The 18,446-nt window shown below is 39.6% G+C and overlaps 1 protein-coding gene across 1 annotated transcript in view; it reads left to right on the plus strand.

The window, feature by feature from the left end:
- ATP8B1 (ATPase phospholipid transporting 8B1) overlaps positions 1–18,446 on the plus strand; it is a 128,216-nt gene that overhangs the window by 100,216 nt on the left and 9,554 nt on the right. Inside the window, exons 16-25 of the mRNA XM_006116564.5 lie at positions 178–366; positions 1,511–1,623; positions 2,252–2,416; positions 5,171–5,282; positions 6,620–6,695; positions 10,444–10,576; positions 11,784–12,072; positions 13,698–13,921; positions 16,590–16,673; positions 18,117–18,362. Of these exons, the coding sequence (XP_006116626.1) occupies positions 178–366; positions 1,511–1,623; positions 2,252–2,416; positions 5,171–5,282; positions 6,620–6,695; positions 10,444–10,576; positions 11,784–12,072; positions 13,698–13,921; positions 16,590–16,673; positions 18,117–18,362 (1,631 nt within the window). The remainder of the gene's footprint in view (positions 1–177; positions 367–1,510; positions 1,624–2,251; positions 2,417–5,170; positions 5,283–6,619; positions 6,696–10,443; positions 10,577–11,783; positions 12,073–13,697; positions 13,922–16,589; positions 16,674–18,116; positions 18,363–18,446) is intronic.

Raw genomic sequence — 18,446 nt, forward strand, 5'->3', positions numbered from 1 at the left:
ATTACACTGGCTGCCAGCCCCACTCCCAGGGATTATAGAATAATTGACTAATGGCTAAGAATTCATGCGGTTAGTTGACTATTCAATTAACCAATAGCTAGCATCCCTACTATACTAGGGCATCAGTTACTAAAATATACTATGGCTTTCTTCTTTTTCACTTCTTTAATAACATAGGTCAGCTCAACTATCAAGCAGCCTCCCCAGATGAAGGAGCCTTGGTAACAGCAGCCAGAAACTTTGGATTTGCTTTTCTTTCACGAACACAGAATACTATTACTATAAGTGAGTTGGGGATTGAAAGAACGTATGATGTTCTTGCTATCTTGGACTTCAACAGTGATAGAAAACGAATGTCTGTTATTGGTAAGCTGATCTTAAAAAAAAAAAAAAAAATTTTTTTTTTTTTTGTTTAGAGATGCCTAAAGAAAAACTCTCTAGATCAGTAAAATGGAGGTTCTCATACTACGCTATTAGTGTTCTTTGGCTAAATGGTTGATTATATGATGGTGGCTACTCTGTATTCCCAGCTGCAAAATAGCTTTAAATGAAACTGAAATACACAGAAGACTTTTCTAACCTTTCCCCTTCAGATTTACGTGATTGTTGTAGTGCTGTCAAGGATGTTTTTTCCTTTGTCAATGTGCTTCACCCAATTTTGAATGGAAGTGGAGGTGGTCTGTGAATGGCTATTGGTGTGCCCACTGGGAAATCTCTGTATTAAAGTGGTCCAGCCTAAGAACAGTTTGAGAACCCCTATAATGATATAAAATGTTTTAAAAGAGATTTATATACATTTTTTTCACTAATATATATTGAAGGGGTCAGTGTTTCTTATAAATTTAGTAAACGGGCACTATCTAGTTTTGCATGCTGAGGTGTTATCTCACTTACTAGTAATGAACAGGTTTTTTAATTTTGATTTTAGAATCTTTCCCAACCCCTAAGTATAAAGTCATTAAAACAATTTCAACATTGGGCAATCAGATGATATCAAATTCAGGTTAGTTAGTTTAATTGTGATTGGAGGTAAACTGCAATGTATCTTCACTCTGCCTCTCTTCTGTTCTGGTGGGCAAATTGTGTATTGATGGTTTATGAAAATGGTCTGAGAAACACAGTTCATATACATTTCAGTGCCTTGTTCATTTGCAGCAGGGCTGCAGGAGAAGATAATGTGTTTGTGAACCAAAGTTAAGCTGTTGAATTACATCAGTGAGCTTTTTCTACTATATGAGAGAAATTTGAGTCATTCTAATTTTAGGCGTACTAGCCTTGAATGTATCCTACTGTTTTAAGAAGTTGTATGTTGGTTGCTCCCCCTCCCCTTTGTTTTTTAACCTTCATTTTTCTTTTTCAGGTTATCTAATTTTTTTAAAATCCTATTACCAGAAATCTGATTACATAACAGTGAGGCACAAAAGTCAGATCAGAAATTTATCCTTTATTACATATATCCTTGGTTTTTTTATTTTGTTTGGCTTTGATTTTTGCCCTTTTCTGATTTTAGTAAGAGAACCAGATGGAAACGTCAGACTTTATTGTAAAGGAGCTGATACAGTAATATATGAACGTTTGCATCCAGTAAATCCTCAGAGACAGACTACACTGGAAGCACTAGATGTAAGTTTTGCTTTTTTAAATGGATAAAATTAAGCTATATACATCTACCTACAACTGCATTGACTTGATTTATTTCTACTTTGCTAAATAATTATGAAAAATATAGCTCCATAGTACTCTTAAGAACAAAAAAAGAGCTGAAAAGCATCTAAAACAACCTGTCTTGCTGGTACTAGATGTTATGATTTCAAACGTCAGAATGGGATTCCTCTCATCCCCCTTTTTTTGGTATGGAATTGAATCTTTAATGTTTTCTTTGTTCATATTGACATTAGATTTTCATTATTTGAGAAACTTGCATATCACTTTGGACTTTCCTATTGCATTCTATTTTACTTGTATTTTGCAGCTTACTGATAAATTGATAAATTGGATTTATTGTTGTGCAATTTTTCCAAATGGCTGCAGAATCTTCTACTTAACACCAGAAGTGAATGGTTAGAAATCTTGCAGGCTGCAACTAATCTTGGGATATTATACAATGTCTAATTTTAATCATAAAGGCTACGTATAATAGCAACCAGTGACTGAGTTCTTTCAGATTCCCTACTCATACTACATCTTTTCAACTTCAATTTTAAGCTAATATTGAAATCTGTGCAGCTTATTTCTTTTTTCCCCCCAATAGACTTTTGCAAACGAGACCCTAAGGACATTATGCCTCTGCTACAAGGACATCAGTCATAGAGAATATGAAGCATGGAATAAAAAGTTCATGGAAGCTAGTGTAGCTACAAATAACCGTGATGAAGCCCTGGATAAAGTATATGAAGAAATAGAAAAAAACCTTATTGTAAGCTATTGTAAAATGTGTGTTTATTCTTGTCTAAGTTGTAGCAGACCACTGTGGAATCAGAATAGCCCGTTCTTATGAGTACATTTGTTAGTATAATTTTAATTAAGATTTAGTGAGACTACTGAACCTCAATTCTAGAGAGTTTCAGGGAACGAAGAAAGATCAGTGGTGTGTGTGTGTGTGTGTGTGTGTGTGTGTGTGTGCAGGAGCAGGGGTTGGTTAGCATTCACTGTACTTTTTTCTATTTCAAAAAACATTACTAAATTCTTTGTAGGCAGTAACACTAGTTCAATAAACAAGTTATGTTTTAAAAAGCTTAGATTTTAAAATGTGGTAGATAAACCAGTAACTGCATTACAAGTACTTTGCAAAAGGAAAATTTTCCTATAGCTGTTCTAAGGTCATTTCCTCCTTGTAGCTCTGAAATACTTCTAGTATTAACTTTATCTCCACTGTGTGTGATGTAACTGGTTAGTATGGTATGGGGTTTATTTTCCTTCCTTTGAAGGATTGAGTATTGGTTAATGTGCCTGATGAGGTGGGGGGAAAGGGGAGGCTTAAGGAGGAGTGGAGGGAGGAAGAGGTAAGATTAGATACATCTCTCAGATAACTCTAATTCAAGATCACTTCATGAGAAGTGAGAGTAAAAATAGCAAATAGCATTTAAAAAACAAAAGCCTCTCATCACAATCAGTGTGAAGATATTTTAAAAAGAAACCCAGTACCCTGGAACAAATTGGGCTTTATTGCATTTGCAAATGTTATTAACTTTAAAAGAGTTAGTTGTTCTGGAGTAACTAGAGAGCAGAACTTGGCCATCAGAAGGATAAGAAGAAAAAGTTAATTGTTAAAACGATCTGGTCAGCTCTGAATTCTAGGATCACCATGCTTTTAACTGGATTTCCTATTTGAGCCTGCAATATGTGTATAATTGCTTTTTTAAAAACATGACTGTAGATCAGAGTGTTGGCATACCATCTAAGTCATGCCACACAGCTTTTAACAGTATTGTTGTGGAAATCTTTCTTACAGTAAATTTTTCTATACTTAAGAAGTCTTGGACATAGTTTCCTTGGAACTTTTTGCTGCAAACAAACTTCACAATTATGACTATAAATGGGATCCACTTAAAGAGTAAACTTCATACTGGCAGCTTGTTTTACTCAACACCATCTATTACTCTCTTTTTACTAATATCAACCAGTGTTAATCATTCTTAAACCGCTAACAAGGTGGTAAAGGTAGTGGATTGCATAGTCCAAGACTTCATGGTGGCCCATATTTATTTGTGAGTTCAGTAAAACATTATTTAACACAATGGGGAACATGTCTTTAAAACTTAAAATTCAGTATCTGAACCGGAGGATTTATTATGTAGTTGTAACTACTTGTAAACAAATCCTATATGAAACTGGGAAGGGTTTCAATATACAGGCAGTCCCCGAGTTTACGTGGACCCGACTTATGTCGGATCCGCAGTTACGAACGGGGCCCTCTCCCTGGTCTCCAGCAGACCAGGGAGAGGAAGCAAAGCGGCGGAGCACGCGAGCAGCGGACAGCCCAGACGCGCGTCTGGGCTGTCTGCTGCCCGTGTGTTCCGCTGCTTTGTTCCCCGTCCTTCTGGTCTGCAGACCAGGGGACGGGGAGCAAAGCAGAGCAAAGCGGCTGAACACGCGGGCAGCGGACAGCCCAGACGCGCGTCTGGGCTGTCCGCTGCCCGCGTGTTCCGCCGCTTTGCTCCCCGTCCTTCTGGTCTGCAGACCAGGGGGACGGGGAGCAAAGCAGAGCAAAGCCGCGGATCACGCGGGCAGCAGGACAGCCACGGCGCGTCTGGGCTGTCCCGCTGCCCCCGTGCTCCGCGGCTTTGTTCCAGACGCCTGTGGTACAGCAGCTGGGGCGCTGCCGGTTGGTCCTGTAGCGCCGCTCTGGGCGCTACTGGACCAACCCGGCAGCACCCTAGCTTCTCTGCCCCAGGCGTCCTGATTCAGCCACTGCGGGTCAGTTTCAGCAGCGGCTGAATCAGGACGCCTGGGGCAGAGCAGCTTGGGTGCTGCTGGGTTGGTCCAGTAGCGCCGAGGAGCGGCGGCGCTACTGGACCAACCCAGCAGCACCCCAGCTGCTCTGCCCCAGGCATCCCCAAGTCAGCCGCTGCTGAAACTGACCAGTGGCTGACTACAGGAAGCCCCTGCCCCGGGCTTCCTGGAATCAGCCGCTGATCAGTTTCAGCAGCAGCTGACTTGGGGATGCCTGGGGTTCTTAAGTTGAATCTGTATGTAAGTCAGAACTGGCATCCAGATTCAGCCGCTGTTGAAACTGATCAGTTTCAGCAGCGGCTGAATCTGGATGCCAGTTCCGACTTACATGCAGATTCAACTTAAGAACAAACCTACAGTCCCTATCTTGTACGTAACCTGGGGACTGCCTGTATGGGTGAAAATGTTTCTTGTGGTGTCCTACATGATGATGATGATGATGATGATAATAATTCAAATTATCTAGTTCTATAATGATGGTGTTCATTATTTTCATATTACCTAGGAGCCTACCTCATGCATAGCGCCTCTTTGTCCAGGTGCTGTACAGAGAACAAAAAGATGGTTTCTGCCCCAATGTGCCTACAGCCCAAATATAAGACAAGAGACAATTGTATATTCTTCTGTATTTAAGTAGCTTCATTGCATACTACAAACTCAACTGTTTTCTTTTAGGATTTTTGTCTTATTAAATGCTTGTGTTTTCAATAATTTCCAGCTCTTGGGTGCTACAGCTATTGAAGACAAATTACAGGATGGTGTTCCAGAAACAATTTCCAAACTTGCAAAGTCAGACATTAAAATCTGGGTGCTTACTGGTGATAAAAAAGGTATATTTACATTACTATAAATCTAGTGTAACCCACACTCCTCCTGGGTGTGGTGTACAGTCCTTCCTAGTGGCACAAAGACAACTTAGAGAGAATGAGTCTGCTGTACAGCCTTTGCTACCAGTCAGTTGACTTTTAGTTCATGCGGTAGAGGCTCAGACACTAAGCTTCAGAGATCCCAGGTTTGATTCTTCCTGTACATGACCAGGGTCTGCTGGTATTACACTAGCAGAAACATGAGACCTAATGGTTCAAAGTGGAAGATAGACAGCACCTGGGGGACTTAAGCTACCCAGGCATCTGTTGGGAAAATAGCATAGCAGGGCACAGATTATCCAACAAATTGTTGGACTGTATTAGAGACCATTTTTTATTTCAGAAGATGAGGGGAGGCTCTTCCAGATCAGATTTTGACAAATAGAGAGGAACTGGTTGAGAATTTGAATATGGAAGGCAGCGTGGGTGAAAGTGATCATGAAATGCTAGAGTTCATGATTCTAAGGAAGAGTAAGAGGGAGAGAACAAAATAAACACTGGTCCAGAGAAGAGAAACAAAAATTATTAAAGATCTAGAAAACTTGACCGATGACGAAAAATTGAAAAAAAAAAAAGTGGTTTTGTTTACTCTGGGAAAGAGAAGACTTAGCGGGAACATGATAGCAGTTTTCAAGTATCTAAAAGGTTGTTACAAGGAGGAGGAAGAACAATTATTATTCTTAAAATCTGAGGATAGGATAAGAAGCAATGGGCTTAAATTGCAGCAAGGGAGGTCTAGGTTAGACTTTGGGAAAAACTTCCTAACTGTCAGGGTGGTTAATCTCTGGAATAAATTGCCCAGGTTGTGGAGTCTACATTGTTGGAAATTTTCAAGAGCAGATTAGAAATACATCTGCCAGGGATGGTCTATATGGTGCTTAAGCTTGCCATGAATACAGGGGACTGGATTTGATGACCTCTTGAGTTTCCTTCTAGCTCTTTGATTCTGTATTAAATTCAGACTCGACTGTACTGAGAACTGTGAAATATCTAGCCATACTGTAACTTTTGCATTAGATACAACTGCACTTTCTTATCAGTTTAAGTTAAGCCATTATTTAACATTTTTGTATTTATGTACCTACTTTAGTGTTTAATGAGGAACCTGCCAATTTACTTGTTCAGTTTATTTTTCTGCTTTGAAATTTTATCTTAAAATGTCTTTGACAAATACGAGTCTTGAGACAAGATGGGTTCTCTTTGTACATATGTTGGTCCATTATCCTACATACGGCTAATTATTAGTCACTATCTATAATAATTCATTAATGAATCTAATTATAGCGTGACCTTTGTTACAGAAACTGCTGAAAACATTGGATTTTCTTGTGAACTTTTAACAGATGAAACCACTATCTGCTATGGAGAGGATATCAGGTAAATTATAAGAATACTTAATTCAAAATCTTAAATTTTAAATTTTTCCAAGTAACCACACTGTTCCTGTAGCTTTCTTTATCTGGCTGTCTCCTTTGACTCCTCCTGTATTAGTGCTTACAGTGCAACTGAGATGCAGGGTATGTCTACTCTAAGAGCTGCAGGTGTGATTCCCTTGCTTTTGTATGCACAGCTACACTATCTCCCATCCAGTTAGTGTGAGTTCAAATTGCCACAATAGTATGGATAGCATCAGTGGAGGCGCAGCTGAACCATGCAAAATACCTTCATCCAAGTTATCAGTATGCCTTCCTTCATCAAGCTAGTGCAAGAATGTGTACAGGACCAAGGAGAATCACACCCCTAGTTTGTAGTGGAGATGTAGCTATGGTGGTCGCCAACATTCAGTTAGGCTGTGGTTTGTGGATTTTTTGTGTTTCTATATGGAACTGCGGTTTACCAAGTGTCGCCTAATACAAAGATTCCTATGATCACTTTGAGGATTGATGGCTTCTAGCCCCAAGATCATGCCCAGTTAAATTATTACCAATACTCTATAGTTGGGAAGCCCAATGTGCACAGGCACAACACTCACAGAACTTGTTTATATTTACAAATAAATAATTTATTTACACATTTTACCATAATACAGAAAGTATATTTGGACATCCATACTTACACCATTTCTTGCAGAACGACTTGAAATGTTAGCCAGTCTCTTCCTCGTCACTGTTGCCTTCCTCATCTTCACCAGTGGCCTTCATTCTGGCTGCTCCCAAGGTCTGCACCTCAATCTTTGCTGCCCTGGGATGCAAATTGTATAATACGTTATACAGACATTACCATGTATAATCCATATTCAGTAGGGGATTCGCCCTTGTTCCTTATTAGTGTGTCTCCCCTTACCAGTGCTGAGGTGTACTTTTCTTATAGGTTAGTATGTTTATGATTTCACCCCATCATCACATACATCAGTTTACTGCCAAGGCACATTTGTGGTCAGATGTTCCCTACAGAAGTTGGTGTCAGCTCATGTTCTGTGGTCAGTTGATGTCATATACACAACACTCCCCCTTACATCCTACTTCCAGTTCCTCATAACTTCTGAAATACTTCTGTGCATCTATGCAAAAGTTCATAGGCCTCAAGCCTCATGCTAACCGCTAAAGCCAATGTTTTACAGGATACAAACCTGTAGGTTTCTTCCATTACTACTGAATATAATAGAGCAGAATATAATGAAAAGCAGGGATTATAATAGGGGTAAACTGGCCCAATGGGCTACACGAGGTAACCTACTCAGGAAGAAACATGCCTTTTGAAGAACAGTGGAGGTAACAGGCCAACCAATGCTGGCCTTACAAACTAGATGCCACCACAATAACTAATTACAGTTCAGCACCTTGCAAAAGCATTTAATTAAGTTAGGACAAGTGATGCCTATATAGCACTTTTCAACCTGAAAGATCCTAGCATACTTTACAGACTTTAGAAGCTATCTGTAGTTTAGTCAGGCAGTAGCTTTATCCACTACTATAATACAGTATGGAAGTATAGCAACTGTTTCACAGAAATAGCAACAGAATACGTTTTACAGCAGAAATTGAAGATATTTTCCCTAAACAGATTTACAGGAATGGGGAAAATTTAAGATATCAAATTATAATTGCCTAGTTGGAATTTGTCTAGAACAGTGAAACAGACTTTTGTGTTTTTTTTAAAAAAAAAAGAGCTGTGCAATTTTTAATAACCACAAGTGGCCAGGATTTTCTCATTTCATTTCATTTAAAAGACATTATCAGTATCAAGGCAATACAATTTACTTGTTTTGTGCAGGGGTGGGTGATAATTTTTAAGGGGGGGTGGCACTCAAAGATTTTGGTAAGTGGTCAAGGGCTGCACTTTTCCATGGAGTGGTTGAGGCTCTGGGACAGAGGTTGGATGCAGAAGGGAGCTTGAGGTAGGGGACTGGGGTGTAGGACGTGTGGGGCCTTAGGTGGTGTTTGGGTAAAGGAGGGAGCTGTGACCTGGGGCAGGGGATTAGGGTGCAGGATCCAAGAGGGGTTTGGGTGCAGGAGAAGATTCTGGTTTTGGGGAGGGATGTAGAAGGGGGTGCATGGTCTGCGAGGAAGTTGTGACCTGGAGGAGAGGGATGAGGGTGGGGGCTGCAGAGGGTTTAGGTGGTGACCTGGGCCAGGAGAGGGTGATAACCTGTGGCAGGGAATTGGGCGAAGTAGGGGCTGGATGCCAGAGGCAGGCTTTTCCCAGGCGAGGCTTACTTTTAGGCGGTGTGACGGTTCCCCCCGCCCCCATGTTTTATGAAATTGACTTATAAATACAAATATGTATAACTCAAAGATGCTTTGGACAAAATATCTCATGTCACCTATCAATTTTAATATCATAATCTGCTGGATTTCTATATATTATTTTGGTGTATGTATCATTCTTGTATGGAAAGTTAGAAATATGGGGCATAAAATGGTTTATGGTTTATGAAAGCCATCGGGGTGCTTCCCTCAATGTCTGGTGACAATCTGTAAGTCCTTTAAGCCCAAGCTGTGGTTGTTCTTAGGAAGTCATGTGACCAACCCAACTGGTAGGGTCTGATCAGGTAATTTTCTATCAAACTAGCTATGCATTTTCCTTTATTTTAAATTTGTAGTTTATTTTGCTCTGCCTGTTTTCACTTGCAAACACTTAAATTCTACTGTTTGCACTTAACAAAATCACTTTTATTTATTATCAAGCCCAGTGTAAATAATTGTTACTTGGGGGAGCAATTATGTATACATCCTCCTTTCATTGTTAAAGGGGGCTTACCTGAATGATTTATTTGGAGTTCTAATCCTATTTGGGAGGTGGGTTCCCTGGATGTTGAGCCTGAAACTGCATTCTCCTCAGACCTGAAGGCATTCAGTGTCTACACTGATTCTCATGGGGAGGAAGGGTGGTAATCTCAATTGTAGGCCTTGGCTGGGGAAGACCAGGAGTTCCCGTCCAGCAGGACAGGGTGCTGAGAAGCCCCAGAGAGCAAAGAGGCAAGTGTCAATGGCTCTGTCGGCACACCCGAAAGTAACCCTCAAGGGGTCTTCTGTGACCATCCCCCTTGACAGGTGGCTCCCAGCCAGCAGCCTCACAGGACCCTGATGCATACTCCCTGCCTACTGCAGTCCCAGGCTATTCAAAATGGCTGGTTGCTCCCTTCTCTGAGAGGGCGGGGGAAGGGAGAAGCTTCATACCCCCACCTCCCAGAAAAATCAGTCTGCTCCCATTGGCCAGTCTCCAAGCTGAGAGATTTTGCAAGGGGGGAGAAGGGTGCAGTGTGCAAAGCATCTCCCTCCCATGAGCACCTGGTGCAGAGAACCACAGGGAGCAACTAGACAGTTAAAGCGGTGTGGGGCTGCTCTGAAGCAGCTGGCTGCTATGTGCCTGAGGGTCCTGGCGAGGTGGTCTTGGGCCAGATCCGGCCCATAGGCCATATCTTGCACATCCCTGTATTAGGACTTTGGAGCAATGCTGACTCAAAATGCCACCAACTGGGTTGTTAACCACTTCTTACAGCATGTGCTGTGAGCCTTTCTTGCAGATCTCCCATCCAAATACTGACCAAATCAGACTCAGCTTAGTTTGAATTCTACATTTAGGTTTCCCATTGATAGGGTCCTCTATAATAGTAACTCTAATAGTCAGATAGTTTTTATTGGTTTTAGATGACATACAGTAAAGGTCTGCATTAATTTTCCAGTGCTCTTCTTCAAACAAGGTTGGAAAACCAGAATAACGGAGCGGGATCAACTATAAACCCCTCTAAAAGAACGAATGAGCCATTCTTTCAATCTGGTAGAAATCGTGCTTTAATAATCACTGGTTCCTGGCTGGTACGTGTAACGCAGACTCTTCTGTTTCTTCAATTGGGGGAGTTTTCCAGGATTCATAACATGTCAAGGATGATAATAATAATGTAAATTGGAATCCTGTTTCCTGTTGTTAAGAACTCCATTCACTTGATTGCTACCCTGAAGCACTAGATGAAAGAGATTTAACCTCTGTGTCTCAAGTTTCCTCCATCTATAAAAATGTCAAACTATAAAACTGGTCTTTGAAGTCTGTCCATGGAAAACATGTAATAGATAAAGTAATAAAATCTCTCATAATTTATCAACATTAACCATCAAAGCAAAAAAGATTCTCCCATCAACAGAACAATCTAACATTAGAATGAGTCTTAACATGATACTCTGAAAGTCTAGTGCTAAAGAAGAATCAGAAAGATGCAAAATTAGATCTTTCAAGCCTCATTGGGTTCTGAACAGACAGCAATCATTACCTTGTGGTAGAAATAGAGAGTATGTCTGAGAGCAAAAGTGTGAACCAAATGTCAGAAATAAGAGAAAGCAAGCTCATATGACACCTTGTACTCTGATGTGATGTTTTTTAGAGTTCAGAAATCACAGAAGGACTTTCAGCAAAGTGATCTGGTTGGCAATCCAAGTACTAGTGAGAGTCCTATTGGTAGAATTCTATACAAACCAGAAGGGGAGGAGAATGAGGAAAAAATAATAAATCTAGAACTATTCATCTTAGAAGTGCCTATTAATCTATGTGTAAATGTGTATCTCAACTGGAGAACATAAATCAAATCTCAAATATTATTATATTTGCAATGATGAGCTTCATTGTTTTGCTAATATTAGGCTTCGGAGATAATTCAGAATTTTTAATAGTTTTACCAGTACAAATCACTGCATTTGACAATGTTCAGGGGGATCAAGCTTTCCACTTTTATTTTTCAAAAAACAAAATACCCCAAACTAATAGCGACCTTCAAAAATGAATTAGCTGAAGATAGAGAAAGGATTTTTTCCAGAAATATCACCATAAAATAAGTTGTACTAAAACTTACAGTATTCACTGTTCCTCTTTCTTCAGGGAAGTTTCATTGGTGTAGTATTAAAAAAGTGCACGTAATGTAGCTGAGATTCAAGGTGTTTCAGACTTTAAATATGTTATAAGAGTAATCCTTAGAACATGCTCTCTTTAAATAGTGAAGATGGGACTATAATTATTTGGTCTTTGATTATACAGAATGAAATCCTTTTAGAGAAGAAAAAGAAGAAGAAGAAACTTCCAAAACTGAAATTTCCCAGAACAGAAGAAGAGAGAGAAAAGCAAATTCAGAGTAAAAGGCAAGCTGAAGCTAACAAAGAGCAGCAACAAAGAAACTTTGTAGATTTAGCATGCGAGTGCAGTGCAGTGATCTGCTGTCGTGTAACTCCCAAACAGAAGGCCATGGTAGTGGAGCTGGTGAAGAAATACAAGAAAGCTATAACTTTGGCTATTGGGGATGGTGCCAATGATGTAAATATGATCAAAAGTAAGTCATCTGTAAAACTTTACTGGCTGTTTTGGTTTTGAAGGTTTTGCATTGCTTTATTAGAAAGTATTATTTTCACCAAGTTCAGTCTTTTTAACAGATGAAGCAGCTATTGAGATATATTTTAGAAAAGAAGTTATTTTGTTGTTCATGTTGAAATGGCCCATAACTATTTTCTGTGCACTCTCCCTTTGAAAGGGAAGGAAACTCTTGGTGAAATGTTAACAACTTTCACAAGTACATTTTTTTTTATTGCATCAATTCCTGAAGATTTATTCTGAAAGTTAACGGCCCTCAAATATCGCTGTGCAACTTCTGTGAAGACAATAGGGACTGAACAGGTAACAGAGGGTGGAATTTTGTCTTGCTGCTAGAATACAGGCACTAAATATGCTGAAGCACTAGTTAGGCAGTATTTTGACTGGCACTGTATAAACATCCAAGGAAACAATTTTGATTGTGAGAGATAATTGAGTCCAGTTCATTCTGTTAGCCTTGTTGGCTTTGCATGGCTAACATGAGTCAAATGCAGGCAAAAATGTACTTTTGCTATCATCGTTCAGATATGGCTCTGAATGTACCAGGAAAGACCTGTTAAGTTGCTATTTTTCCAGAGGAACTATGCTTTAATATTTTGTAGTCACTTATTACTTTGTTCCTCATCCAACCTTGACCCTAGCAAACTTTCATATACCATCCCTTTCTCCGAAGTAGTCTCTGTTGATACACACTCAAAATAATCCCATTTTGATTTCTATAAAATGTGACAAAATGACATATTTAACAGCTTTTGCTTTTTGCCCTACCGATGGGCAGATGGGGTGTATGTTTCCTTATCTGTTGTGGCGTTGTCCTTCTTTCATGCTACCCATGTGCCTGGAATTCCCTTTATGACTGTCTGTTAGCCAACACCACCTTCAGTCCTTTCTCAAACCAAATTTTCTTAATCAAGTACTTAAATGATACCCTGTTACTCACTTTTAGAAATATTAAAAGCAATTTGATTTCATTTGCTACCTTCGAGATACACTCATTAGCCTCCAAAGTCATATGGGCTTCTCCTTTGTACTTTCCCTTCCCTTCCTTTCCCTGTTGTATCCCCCCATTTGTTCATGTCTTAAAGCAAATCTACACTACCACGCTACATTGGTGCGTCTGCACTGATGCAGCTGTGCCGCTGTCGCACATCTGGTGAAGGGCTTATCTGCACAAACATTTAATTTGCAGCGAGCTGAGGTGTGACTTAGAACTAGTCCACTTGGAACACTTGGAACTAGTCCTCCAGGTTAAAGTGCATTAATGAACTGTTAATGCATGTCAGCAGGGTACAAGTGCATTAGTCTGCAGCAGGCTAATGCAGGTTACTCTAGCTTGTCGTGAACTAATTGTTCATGTAGATAAGCCCTAGATGAAGGCGGAAGGTTTGCCCTTTGAGGTGCAAGTCCTTAATGAAGGTTTCACTGTAAATAAAAAACAATTTGGACCAGGAGAAATTTACAATAGAGTGGGAATTGTTCAATGATTGTATAAGCTGGGGTGTTAGTGTACATCTTCATTTGTTGAATAGTATATCTTCTTTTAATAAAATCTTGCTTGTTCTATGTGGGACTTTTTCTTTAATTTAGCTGCCCATATTGGTGTTGGAATTAGTGGACAAGAAGGCATGCAAGCAGTCATGTCAAGTGACTATTCTTTTGGACAATTCAGATACCTGCAAAGATTATTATTAGTTCATGGCCGATGGTCCTATATAAGGATGTGCAAGTTCCTACGATATTTCTTCTACAAAAACTTTGCATTTACGCTAGTACACTTCTGGTACTCATTCTTCAATGGCTATTCTGCCCAGGTAAGAGAAACGCCTTTCTAATATGAACTAGAAAAACTTACTTTTTGGACAGAACAAAATAATGGAGACCAAATTATTAAATAGTGGTGATGGTGATGATGAGGTAATTTAAGTGGACAGCATTAAAGGAAGCAACCTTTGAAGGTTCACACTGGGGCCTTTCATATCATTGTAGTGGAATTCATTCTTACCTTGTTCTTCATGCCTGGGAAAGATACTAATCTCCAGCTATAATACTATTGGTATTTTAATCTTTGCTAATTTAACTTTTTTTTATCAATATGCTTTTATCATGTGTGCAGATAAAATAAGGATATAGTAGATAATAAGACTTCCATGTGCAGTTGGGTATTACAGCATAAATCTTGAAATCAATAACATGACTGAATTATGAACATTGTTTCTCTCCCACCACCTCATCTAGTAATCTCTCAGTTTGTTGATTTGCACAATACCCTATCTCCACTGCCCTTTTTGGAAGACCTGCGAGGGTACACTAGCTGCAGCACAACTTGGGCTTTGCAAGTTTTTTCTAATGAGATACGCAGTAGTTTTTGTCCCAGACTTTAGATAATTTTGGTTCTAAATTTCTAAACAATAAATAGGTTGGAAACATATACTCTTAGTCAGAACTGTAAAAAAGCTGTTACTGTGTATCAAAATGGAAGGTAATGGAATGCTCCAATCATCTCTTCTCTTTTTCAGTACCATTACTTAAACATTATATATGCCTGAGGGGCAGTGAGATTAAAATAAAAAAATTCTATCCGGAGTTGTCACCTGAAACAAGTACATTTTTTGAGTTTAGCAGAAATCACACAGTTGAAAGCACAAATACAAGGGTACTATTTGCACTAATTTGTGTTCCACTAATACTGTAGATCAATGCCTCCCAACCTTTTTACTCATACGGACCCCTTTTCAATCCATTAAAATTTCATGTACCTCCCAAACGATCCACTTTTGCTAGCCCAGCTAAAACCTTCCTGCCACTCTAAGGGTATGTCTACACTACCACCCTAGTTCGAACTAGGGTGGTTAATGTAGGCAAACGAAGTTGCAAATGAAGCCCGGGATTTGAATTTCCCGGGCTTCATTTGCATCTTGCCGGTGCGCCGCCATTTTTAAATCCCCGCTAGTTCGGACTCCATGCCCGCGGCTACACGCTGCACAGAGTAGGTAGTTCAGATTAGGCTTCCTATTCCGAACTACCGTTACTCCTCGTTATGCTAAAGACTCAGGTTTCAAATCCTTCCAGACCCTACCACAGGTGTTTCCCCTACAGTGATGTGGATTTCAGCTACCTCCACTGCTTCTGAGACTGTGATTGTTTGAAAATTCAAGGTCTATATCAGGTTTAAAAGCATATCTGCTATTGCCCCAGAGCGTAAGGACGTAGAGTATGCTGGTGTGGAGCCCTGGAAACAGCTGACTGAAGTCTCCTATCCACAGTGCACGGGTGTGCACATGTCTTATGGGCGTGCTCTGCACCCATAATGGCAAAAGATCTTGAAGAACTCACATTACTGAGTTACCTCTTAGTTTTCATGCAGAAGTTCTGAGGAATAAAAATAAATATTGCAACAACAAAAAACTAGTTAAAAAAATTATTTGGAGCTTGTCAAAAAAAAATTTTCATTAAAATATTTCCCCACAGAAAACATTAATGGGAACATGTCTATTTTGACCACAGCTATGGGGATTTAAAAAAATAAATAAAAAAGGGCAAAACATTGTGCCCCAATCCAAATGCTTTGTTTTGATTTCCTCCCAATTTTATATTAAATTCAAGGCTGAATTTGCAACTAAATGTTTTGATAAGTCCAAAATCAAATTTAAGGACAATCCAAGCTCTGCTCCACCCCTTACCCAAGGCCCTGCCCACTCCACCTCTCTCTCTCTCTCTCTCTCCCCTAACTCACTCACTTACATCTGGCTGGGGCAGAGGAGTGGGCTACAAGAGGAAGTGGGGGGTGCAGGCTCTGTGAGCAAATTTGGCTGCAGGAGGGGGCTCCAGGCTGGGGCAGAGTGTTGGATGAGGTGAGGGGTATGGGCTCTGGAAGGGAGTTTGGGTGCAGGCTCAGGGCTGGCACAGGGCGTAGGAGTGCAGGCTGTGGCTGGCAGGTGCTTACCACCAGTGGCTCCCAGTCAGTAGTTCAGTGGGGCTCAGGTAAACTGTCTCTGCTTGGCCCCACATTGCATCTGGAAACTGCTGGCTAACTGAGTGCAGGCACATCCCTAAGTGCAGCCCCTGGGAAGGGAAGTGAGGAGAGGGTCTTCATGTGCTGCACTGTGGCCCTCATCCACAAGTGCCAATGGGAGATGCTTGGACAATACTGGAGACTGCAGCATGGAGCTGCAGCACAGACACATGCTTGCATTCAGCCCACCAGCTGGTTCTGGGAGCAACGTGGGGCCAACTAGGCAGAGACAACTGGCAGAGGCTCCAGGATCTAACAGGGGATCGTGATCAACCGGTTGGTGGCAACTGCCCTAAAGGCCTGGTGGATTAATGCACGATAACTTCAGACCCACAAAGCCTAGTAACTAAATCATCTTCCTTTTGTATTCTTATTTAGATTAGATTGTTTCTGAATTAACTTTTAAAGTGAAATAATGTAACTAAATATAAAATAATATCTAATTGATATTTATTTTTTTATTGCAGACTGCTTACGAAGATTGGTTTATCACACTTTACAATGTGCTATATTCCAGTCTTCCAGTTCTTCTGGTTGGCTTGCTTGACCAGGTATAGTACTATGCTATTAAGAAAAATTACTAAATGAATTTTCGAAGCAATTGTTAAACAAAAAGCTCAGAATAAACGTAGATGAAGTGACTTGATTTCTAATCTCTGACACCGTTAGATTGCTAGATATCCTAAGCATAGGAGGACAATATGGAGTGACCGGCTAGAATAGACAAAGCTGATCAACCTCAGATATGTTCAATATTGAATTTGTAGGTCTTAGCAGACAGTTTTTCTCCATGAAACTAATGGAAAATGTTGTGGGCTTCTTTTCATTAATAGCTAGAAATACCTGAGCATAACAATTGCTGTGACTGTTTGTTCAGTCACTTTCTAGAGGGCATTCTCTATTAATCTCACTGGTGGGATTAACTCATAACTTCATTGAAAGGAATCCGTCTCTATACGTACAGACTAGAATTGGATGGCAGTAGTGTTAAAATGCCACCAGTTCTCTTCACAATGGTCTGATTCAGCAAAACACTTCAGCACCTTTTCCAACTGACTTCATCAGAACTGAAGTACTGTACATGGTTAATCATATATTGAAGTACTTTACTGAATCGGGGTCAATATGCATGTATGGGTACTTTACCATGGAGTCGTAGATTAGGAAGTATATCTGCATTACTTATCAATGATTATAGTATGAAAAAGTATTTCTATTTTTAAGACTATTTTCAATGGGAATAAATTTGCCAATATGTTTTATGCTGAAAATTTTAATCCAATTAGTATTTTATTTTTAATCTGAATGGACCTAAAATTTTAGTTTGGATTTTTTGCTTAATTTTTCCAAATTGGGTTTGCCTGTAGATTTTGCATGCATAGAAATACGATGCATTTAAGCAGAAAAGAAATGTCAATGTATTAATGCAGTATGTATATATTAGAGATTTACAAAAGGCCAGGAAATTGAATTGCATTTCCCACAGAAATGCTAGCACCACCTCTTTGCGTTCAGATATATTATGGTAGACTCTTCCCATTACGCTGGGTAGTGTTGCACACTATGATGGAAATATTTAAAAATAGGAGTGAATGGAAGATATAGAAACAACATCATCATTTGAGTGTTGAAGAAAAAAATTACTGTGTCAGCTATTTATAATGAATACATATAAAGGCTAGGTTATTGTGCCTTTTTATTTCTTTCCTTTCTATATCAATACACTGCTTTTCTTGAATCGCCCTCTCCATTTTCAAACTATTTATACATACAGTGTGCATACATGTATGCATATATGAATTCAAGTTATGTATTTGGTTAAACTTCTGTTTTTAATCACTTTGAGGGCTAATGTGGAGGCAATTTGTTACCTTGTCTTGCTTAGCTCCTCTTTTCCTCTCACCCTAAAGCTCAGTGTTTATGAATCTTCTTGCATAAAGTGCTTCAGACTCTATTGTAGCAATTCTAATTGCAGTAATTTTTCTTTTATCAAGGATGTGAGTGACAAACTTAGTCTTCGGTTCCCTGGCTTGTATGTATCTGGACAGAGAGACTTGCTTTTTAATTACAAGAAATTCTTTGTAAGTTTAATACATGGAATTATAACATCATTGATTATTTTCTTCATACCGTATGGAGCTTATCTTCAAACCATGGGGCAAGATGGAGAGGCACCTTCAGACTACCAATCATTTGCTGTCACTGCTGCCTCTTCTCTCGTAGTGGCCGTCAATTTTCAGGCAAGTACATTTATCTTCATGATCTCTCTTGTTGCTCTGAAAGCATATTTTTGTGAGAATAATTACATAATTATTATTTATTTT

The sequence above is a fragment of the Pelodiscus sinensis genome, chromosome 6 (genome assembly GCF_052426305.1).
Source record: "Pelodiscus sinensis isolate ZL-2025 chromosome 6, ASM5242630v1, whole genome shotgun sequence".
Classification (NCBI taxonomy): domain Eukaryota; kingdom Metazoa; phylum Chordata; order Testudines; family Trionychidae; genus Pelodiscus; species Pelodiscus sinensis.